Source organism: Sinocyclocheilus grahami, unplaced genomic scaffold (genome assembly GCF_001515645.1).
Source record: "Sinocyclocheilus grahami isolate Dianchi unplaced genomic scaffold, SAMN03320097.WGS_v1.1 scaffold2251.1, whole genome shotgun sequence".
Classification (NCBI taxonomy): Eukaryota; Metazoa; Chordata; class Actinopteri; order Cypriniformes; family Cyprinidae; genus Sinocyclocheilus; species Sinocyclocheilus grahami.
Window position 1 is genome coordinate 26,274 of NW_015507430.1, and position 9,589 is coordinate 35,862.

Genomic DNA, 9,589 nt, shown 5'->3' on the forward strand with positions numbered 1-9,589 from the left:
CCCTTAAATACATAATGTATATTTGTGTCCGTGGAGGACAATTCTATAGAATCCTAAATAGTTGTATGTATGTGTGTGTGTGTGTGTGTGTGTATATGTATGTATGTATATATATATATATATATATATTATACTCACACACACACACACACACACACACAAATTAATTGTTTGGTAGTAGTTTAAATCCCTGTTTTAATTTCATTCAAGAATGGTGGTGTTCTTGATAATTTTTAATAAAACTAAGAAACTTTTTGACTACTGCAGCCATGACTTAATTATCTTCATTTATCCATCCATCTTTTTAAAGAAAGTTCATTTTATATTATTTACCTACTTAGTTCGTTGTGTGACTTCAACATTAAAAACAAAGTGGCATTACTGTCTTTCAAATATGGATTGAGATATTTTCTCTTAAAGTGGCTCTATTTTTAAGCCATTGTTATACTCACACACACACACACACACACACAAATTAATTGTTTGGTAGTAGTTTAAATCCCTGTTTTAATTTCATTCAAGAATGGTGGTGTTCTTGATAATTTTTAATAAAACTAAGAAACTTTTTGACTACTGCAGCCATGACTTAATTATCTTCATTCATCCATCCATCTTTTTAAAGAAAGTTCATTTTATATTATTTACCTACTTAGTTCGTTGTGTGACTTCAACATTAAAAACAAAGTGGCATTACTGTCTTTCAAATATGGATTGAGATATTTTCTCTTAAAGTGGCTCTATTTTTAAGCCATTGTTGAATGTGTAATACGGTACAGGGCTTGGCTTTAACCTGACCAGAAATAATAGTTTACAAAAAATAGGATGTGATCATTTCCCTATGCATGTATACATTGATTATTAAGCGTTGCCTAATATGTAAATGTTTGCTTATTTCGTTTTCCAGCCTGATCAATTAGTATTAATGGATTCACAGACCCGATTTTGAGGGAACAATCATTCAAGACTGCTGCACGTTTGAAGATCATAAATGATTGGTTAAAATACACTTTACAATGCAAGCTAAGTGGCACCACCTAAAGGTTAAAAATGAATTTGTTGTGCTTCATCTGTTGAAAGTAGCTGTGCAAAATAATAATAAATAAATAAATACAATATTAGGGGAAAATGTGATGTTGGTTAAGTTTACCTGTGTATTAATGTATGATAATATAAAATAAAGAAATTAGTTGCTCATAATTCATAAAGGCAGCTTGGTTTTGTGTTTTGATGCAGATTAGTTTTAGCTGTAATTATTTTTATTTAATGCTTATTAAATGTGGTCACCACATGCCAAGGAACAGCAGATGAAAACTGGCAATTTTGGTTTAAACTGGCACATTTATACATCCCTAATATTAATGTGTAATCTTAATAAAAGTATATTTTTACATTAGATTTGTTATTATATTTTTTATTATACATCTTAGTTGAAGTCAGTGCTTCAATTTCTGAATAATTCTGAAAGTAAAAATGACAATGACAAGAGGCGCTGACCAATACTTCTGTGCTCCATTGGAATGGGCTCTTCAAAGCTCTTTTCCCAAATGTTGTGGTGGTGGCACAAGTGCTTCCTGCGAGATCCTGTGAGGATGGCATGCCTCCTCACTTTTTGCCAGGGTAAAAAATCTAATGAGATCAGTAAATGAGCATTTGTATGCAATCATTGACATCAAAAGCATACAATGGTTGTCGACTTAGATGTTCCTCAGACAACAGGCATTTTATTTTATTGATATTTTGGGCTAAATAAATAAACCACCAATCCTTTCAAAGGTGTATCTGTATGATGAAGCAGCTACAGATGACACAAGAAGTGGGCAAAAAGTGAGATTAGCAATGTTTGTCTTTTTTCCCCTTTTATTAAAAATATGCATTACAAAATATATGTACAATATATATTTATACACAAAAATGATATTTAGCCTATTCATTAAACACTATATTCATCGAAAGATCTTCTATTTTATTTATTCAATAACACATTACAAATGACATACATGTTATTGTATGACGACATCAAGGGGATGTGTCTTTACAGAAAAATCATTAATAATTTATCCCAAATCAATTCGGCAGCCTAGTGGACTAGGCTACATGCACAACAAATACATTTGATTCATTTTGGAGGCAGGCAACAAGTGTCATGCCATGTCGAAACTAAGCAGGTCTAGAACGCTCTTCTTTATTCATCAAAGCTAAAATCTCGCGCTTGTAGAATCCACAGTTTTGCTGATTATCGCGTTCTACGTCGCGTCTAGACCTGGTTTTATACAGTCTATGGTCTGGACTTGTGCTAAGCGCGCGCGTGCGTGCGGTCGTAGCGACGAGACGCTTGGTATTTACGACACAGTTTTTGACGTGGACCGTCACCACAGCAATGGCGGATGCTGTAGGGGAAGTGCTTCAAGGCAGCTGGTAAGAAAACGCCACTGATCAGTTTTACCGTAGAACTATTCACGGTTCCCAGTCTGACGTTGTCACTTGGAACTGGGAGTCCGTTGAAGAAAGACTATTAATGTTGTAGCTTTTTCCACGACAGCCGTTTGAGTGGCAGGTAGATAGCGATGCTGTGCTAAACCGCTAACTTACGTTAGTCTGGCTAGCCAAAGCAGCGACTGTATTGTTTGGAGACTTCAGCAGTTTGACATTGTTATTTTATTCATATTGTGATCTGTATAATACGCATTTTAAGCGATTAAACGCCATTGTTGTTCTCGTAGACGTTGGTTGTGTTAAAACCGCTTTTGCTAGGTGTTAGCGTAGCTTTGCACACAATAGAGTTGTGATGATTATGATTCGTTTTCGTTACCACTTCACTATGGCCAAGGTTTTTTTCCTCTCTAATATGGTAACTATGGTTTTAGCTAATGTTTGTTAAAATTGTGAATTCTCCCGTTTAGCTGTGTAAGACATCTTTAATAGATATGGTAGCTTTCTGAAACTGATCCCGTAACTGTTTAGACTGAAACAGCTTAATGGACTTGTGGGACTCTTGTTCTCTTGTCCTCTGTGGTTGAAAATAATGACAAAGATCATAGTTTCAATTCTCTACTGAAATAACAAAATGGAATGGTGGATTATTTTACTGTTTTTCTTCTTCTTCTTCTTGTGGTTCTTTTTATGGCTCTTCCAGTTATGTCTTGTACAGGGAAGTTGAATCATGTATGAACATCACACTCCTCCTGGGTTATAAATGTTTGGGGAATAGATGAGTATGTTTTCTTTTGACAGCCCAAGTAAGCTGACAACTTACTGATGTCAACATTTTTTGTGCTTTATTGTTTGTGTAGACATGTTTTGGCGTAGAACAGAACTGTTCAGAAAACCATTTTGAATCTTGTAGTAATACACAACCATAGGCCTCTCGCAATAATCAATATATCGACTTATCGCGTAATATATGTACATGACCTCAATCATTTTTGGTGATGCAATATATCGCCCATTATATTTACTTAAAAATGAATCACCATGTTTTGTAAATTCCACTTGTGCCTGTTTTATTTTTTGTTCTCCATACAAGTGCATTTTTCTTTTTTCTACTTGCTACATTGCACTTTTTGTTAGAAATTGTTTATTTACTATTTATTCAGGTTTTGTAAGGTATCTAATATTTTGATACTTAATTTCCATGATCTAAATATTCTTAAAACATTTTATATATTCTTAAAAAGTTTGTTGTCATTTGGAAGTGTGTAGGCCTTCTTGCATTATTATGCTGTTACATTATGATTATATATTCAGTGGCATAAAATGGTCTTTAAAATGACAATAATATCGCACAACAAAAAGTTGTTATCGTGACAGGTCTACACAGCCATGTATTTGTTAACATTTGTAAATGGGCATATACCTGAAGATCATTCTTTCCCCTCATAATCCACACACCATTATCGTTTTCTAAACACTTTTGCTTACCATTCTACAGAGGAACTACAAAATGACAATTAGTTTGGCAAAAAAAATAAATAATCCTAGGTTTTAATTTTAGTATTTAGCAGTTCCTCCACAATAGGAAAAGGTTCACACATAGACATCACACACACACACACTTGTGCATTTTATCCAATTCCTATTCTGCTGAATATGAACCTTCCTGTTTTCACAGACAGTGACCAGGAAGACAAATGATTCCGTAGGAGAGATAAATGGAGCAATCTGTAATATCAAAGTCCATTATTTACCACAGATAGCGCTTCATGTGTTCTTTAGCTCCTGTTTTGTCCTCTGTGGTTGAAAATAATGACAAAGATCATAGTTTCAATTCTCTACTGAAATAACAAAATGGAATGGTGGATTATTTTACTGTTTTTCTTCTTCTTCTTCTTGTGGTTCTTTTTATGGCTCTTCCAGTTATGTCTTGTACAGGGAAGTTGAATCATGTATGAACATCACACTCCTTCTGGGGTATAAATGGTTGAGGAATAGATGAGTATGTTTTCTTTTGACAGCCCAAGTAAGCTGACAACTTACTGATGTCAACATTTTTTGTGCTTTATTGTTTGTGTAGACATGTTTTGGCGTAGAACAGAACTGTTCAGAAAACCATTTTGAATCTTGTAGTAATACACAACCATAGGCCTCTCGCAATAATCAATATATCGACTTATCGCGTAATATATGTACATGACCTCAATCATTTTTGGTGATGCAATATATCGCCCATTATATTTACTTAAAAATGAATCACCATGTTTTGTAAATTCCACTTGTGCCTGTTTTATTTTTTGTTCTCCATACAAGTGCATTTTTCTTTTTTCTACTTGCTACATTGCACTTTTTGTTAGAAATTGTTTATTTACTATTTATTCAGGTTTTGTAAGGTATCTAATATTTTGATACTTAATTTCCATGATCTAAATATTCTTAAAACATTTTATATATTCTTAAAAAGTTTGTTGTCATTTGGAAGTGTGTAGGCCTTCTTGCATTATTATGCTGTTACATTATGATTATATATTCAGTGGCATAAAATGGTCTTTAAAATGACAATAATATCGCACAACAAAAAGTTGTTATCGTGACAGGTCTACACAGCCATGTATTTGTTAACATTTGTAAATGGGCATATACCTGAAGATCATTCTTTCCCCTCATAATCCACACACCATTATCGTTTTCTAAACACTTTTGCTTACCATTCTACAGAGGAACTACAAAATGACAATTAGTTTGGCAAAAAAAATAAATAATCCTAGGTTTTAATTTTAGTATTTAGCAGTTCCTCCACAATAGGAAAAGGTTCACACATAGACATCACACACACACACACTTGTGCATTTTATCCAATTCCTATTCTGCTGAATATGAACCTTCCTGTTTTCACAGACAGTGACCAGGAAGACAAATGATTCCGTAGGAGAGATAAATGGAGCAATCTGTAATATCAAAGTCCATTATTTACCACAGATAGCGCTTCATGTGTTCTTTAGCTCCTGTTTCACCTAAAATAAAAAATAAAAAAGAGAATTTGTTGGCTCTTCAGTTTCCTGTCTCATTATTAAGGCATTCAGCCAAAATATCTGGATGTGGCAACTTGCATTTTCTCACCCCAGTTTGGAATGCTTGGTATGGCTGGTTGTTAGACAGCTTTGGTCTTCTAGTACGTCAGGACTTAGAATGACTGTGGAACCCATCATCTAATCATCAATAATCGGCTTAATCTGTACTACAATTACACCTTTACACCGTGTTTGGGATTCTTGATAACCAATTCCATTGATGTAAATAAATGTCACTACGGCAGTTATATAACAGGTGAGGTTTTGTAGAAATTGCGAGAATGTATTGGAATAATCAGTTGAATGGGTTGAAAATTATACCAAAAAAGAAAGAGAGAAAAACAGTTTGTCATTAAGTACTAAATTGCAGGTACACATTAAGTGTTTGGTGTTTTTGTAGTTGTGAATTTATTGCTCTGAAAAAAAAGTTTATTTTGTAATATGTCGTGTGTGTTTTGGCAGCAGATGTTGTACGCATGAAAGAATTGCAGCATTTGCGGTGTTTTTTTTTTTTTTTTTTTTTTTTTTAACGAGTGATGCGCATATTCTGATTCCAGCACGGTTGTTTTCAGCAGTAGCGTGTGTGGCGTTGTCTGAGATTTTTTTTCACGGCAGTATAGACATGGCATAAAGAGGCCTCGGAGGATTTCTTTTTGTTTTACCTCAGCTAAAAATGCAATTTAGTGCAAGTCGAGTGCTTTCTTTTTGTCTCCTGGAAATCCCCATGCCAAGTTCTTAGCTTGTTTTGCTAGTGTCTAGAGTTTGTAGTACCTTTGAGAGAAACCCTAGAGGAGAGTGGAGTGCTGAAGAGCAATGCAGAGAGCCCAAGTGTCTGATCAAGCTGTGCCCTTTTGACTGAATATTGCACTTGGTGGAAGGCTTTTTTTCACCAGAATTCTCAATAATGTTTGTTCATAGCATAGCCATGTCAGCTGGTGTGCACAAACACTCCTTACTTGTTGTGGCCATATTAATTTCTGTAGCGTATTGCATATATGCCGCCCCAAATAGAGTGCAAGTCTGAGGGAAGCACCGCTTCTGTTATAAATATTATTCAATATTTTAATTTGAATGTCGGATTGAAATGAACGCTGTTATTAGAGTAGTTAATCATTAGCATAAGCGCGGCTAACGCTAATATAATGAGCATTAGAATGGAAGTTTCTTTATTAACTATTTAATATAACTTTTTTATTAGGGTAAAAAACAGGAGGACATGATGATATTTACTATTCTTACACACCAGAGGCTTTTAAATGAATTGTGAATCTAAAATATGAGTGTTAGAGAATGTACAAATGGTTAACATTGTGTCATATCAGTCAGAAAAGCAGTTCTGGGCTTTTTTTTAGCTAACTTAGTTGTTATTCTTGCCTGAATAACTCTAGAAGGTTTTCAAAAGCCCTTTAAAGTTAAATATGTACACAGTTAGGATTAAATGAAAGTATAGTCAAATTTTTTTAATTATAATTTTTTTGTTTTGCTTTGGTATTAAAATTGGTACAGAGAACCGTGGATTTTCACTGGTATTGGTGCCGAATATTTGGTACCGTGACAACACTAATTGCAATCTAAAAACAAAAACTTTTAAAGTAGAAGTAGGGCTGGACGATATGGCCAAAATTTATATCACGATATATTTTAGGGATGCACCGATATGAAAAATTTGGCCGATACCGATAACCGATTATTCTTTATTTTTGAAAGCCGATAACCGATATGTTGGCCGATAAATCTATATCCAAATTGTTATATACTTTTTGAGAGCCTGATTACAAAAAAGGTATCCTCATTAAAAGCCACATCCCAAACACTTCAACATAAGCAGCCTAGTTTGAACGGTGTACGTTTTAAAAATATTTTTACTCTCCCATGAACATCTCAGACTCACCTTATTAATTATTAATATCTTCAAACATACCAGTCAAAAGTTTTTGAACAGTAAGATTTTTATTGTTTTTAAAGAACAGTAACATTTTGAAATAATTTTAGAAATATTTTAAAATGCAATTTATTCCTGTGATTTCAAAGCTATATTTTTATCATCATTACTCCAGTCACATGATCCTTCAGAAATCATTCTAATATTCTGATTTGCTGCTCAAAAAGTATTTATTATGTTGAAATCAGCCGAGTAGAATTTTTTTCAGGTTTCTTTGATGGATAGAAAGTTCAGAAGAACAGCATTTATCTGAAATATAAATCTTTTGTAACATTATACATTACTTTATAATCACTTTTGATCAATTTAAAGCATCCTTGCTAAATAAAAGTACTAATTTCTATAATTTCTTTCCAAAAAAAAAAAAGAAAGAAATCATACTGACTTCAAGCTTTTGAATGGTATAGTGTATAATGTTACAAAAGCTTTTTATTTCAGATAAATGCTGATCTTTGGATCTTTCTGTTCATCAAAGAATCCTGAAAAAAAAATCCTCAACTGTATATTGATAATCAGTATATTAGAATGATTTCTGAAGGCGTAATGATGCTGAAAATCCAGTTTTGTATCACAGGAATAAATTACATTTTAAAATATATTCAAATAGAAAATATTTCTAAATTTTACTGTTTTTGCTGTACTTTGGATCAAATAAATGCAGACTTGGTGAGTAGAAGAGAATTCTTAAAAAAAACAAAAACAAACAAACATTAAAAACCTTACTGTTCAAAAATCTTTGACTGGTAATGTAGGGTGGCTGATTATTGTTATAGATTGAAACAAATGTGCTTCAGCCAGGATAAAGAATATGAAAAGTGCTCTGAGTTGCTGCAGAAAAAAAAGAGCAACAACAAAAACATGTTGCTGGAGACGGGCTTATTTAAAATGGAAAAACTGATTGTCTGCCAGCAGGAGGTGCATTGAGAGCGGTAGAACTTGCGGTTTCTCCGGTAACGGCTGTAATCAAATCAGCTCCGCTCATGAACGCTACTTTATCAGATAAAATGAAAATGTCATCGAAACTTTTCTGAAGACAGTCGGTTCCCTTCAGAGATACATTCATATAAAACACCCGCGCCACGTTTTGATTTTGAAACGTGCAGTGCTCATGTTTATTCAACGAAGTCAAACGCCACAAATAAATCAATGTATGGGAAACACTGGTAATGTATATCGAAATATCGGAAATGTGTTTAAAAATCATATCACCGTTATTGAATTGAATTATATCGCGATACATATTGATATTGAATTATTGTTCAGCCCTAAGTAGAAGTTAAATTCACTAAACTAAAAATGAAAATAAATGAGAACAAAAGCACAGAGTTGAGTTAGGCTATTTTGATTACCCCATTACAGTCACTTTACAGTCAGTGCTATCATAAAAATAGGCTTACTTTCTACAAATATTTCAGCGAAATGTATATTTTAGTCAGAATTATTGCGCCCCTGTTTAATTGAGCTCTGTCTGTTTGGCGTGCATGCGCACGGCGGCGCTCATTCAAGTCTGTGAAGTAGGGCTGTGCGATTAATCGAAATCGTCATAAAATCGCAATTTGAGAATGCTGGATTTCTAAATCGCTTTACAGCACGATTTTCTGCGCCCCCGACCTCCCGCAGTATGCTATCCGAACCAATCAGAATGCAGTGCGCCTAAATGGAGCACGAGAACAGAACCGACCAGGCGGGCATACAAACGCAACGCCAGGTTCACACACTCAGTCTGTGGTGCGTATTTTGTCCGCGCCCACGTTAACGGATCAGAGCATTCACACTGCATGCGATTGTGGTCCGGCAGTGCGCTCCAGGAATCTATTTCTGCTATGCTGCACGCGCTGAATTAAAGGGGTCATATGATGCTTTTTTAAAGATCATTATTTGGTGTAACAGAATATGTTGACATGTTTTAATGTTCAAAAATCACATTATTTTTCAAATACTGTACATTGTTGGAGGTCCTCTATGCCCCGCCTCTCTCAAATGCTTCCTTTTCTACAAAGTCCCTCCTTCCGACAATCGCAGTCTGCTCTGATTGGCCAACTAACCCGGTGCATTGTGATTGGCCGAACACCGCAAGCATGCGTCAGAAATGTACGCAAATCTTACCATAATCGCGAGCTTCATCTTTCAAAACAAATGTAAAGAC

At 34.5% G+C, this 9,589-nt stretch overlaps 1 protein-coding gene across 2 annotated transcripts in view; it reads left to right on the forward strand.

Annotated features, from left to right (window-relative positions):
• Positions 1-2,323: 2,323 nt before the first annotated feature.
• The window catches only part of tbc1d23 (TBC1 domain family, member 23), a 33,833-nt gene continuing 26,567 nt past the window's right edge, over positions 2,324-9,589 (forward strand). The window contains exon 1 of one of the 2 annotated variants that reach the window (XM_016260929.1): positions 2,324-2,415. In XM_016260929.1, the coding sequence (XP_016116415.1) occupies positions 2,378-2,415 (38 nt within the window). In that variant the 5' untranslated portion in view covers positions 2,324-2,377. The remainder of the gene's footprint in view (positions 2,416-9,589) is intronic. The other variant, XM_016260930.1, reaches the window with a different exon arrangement.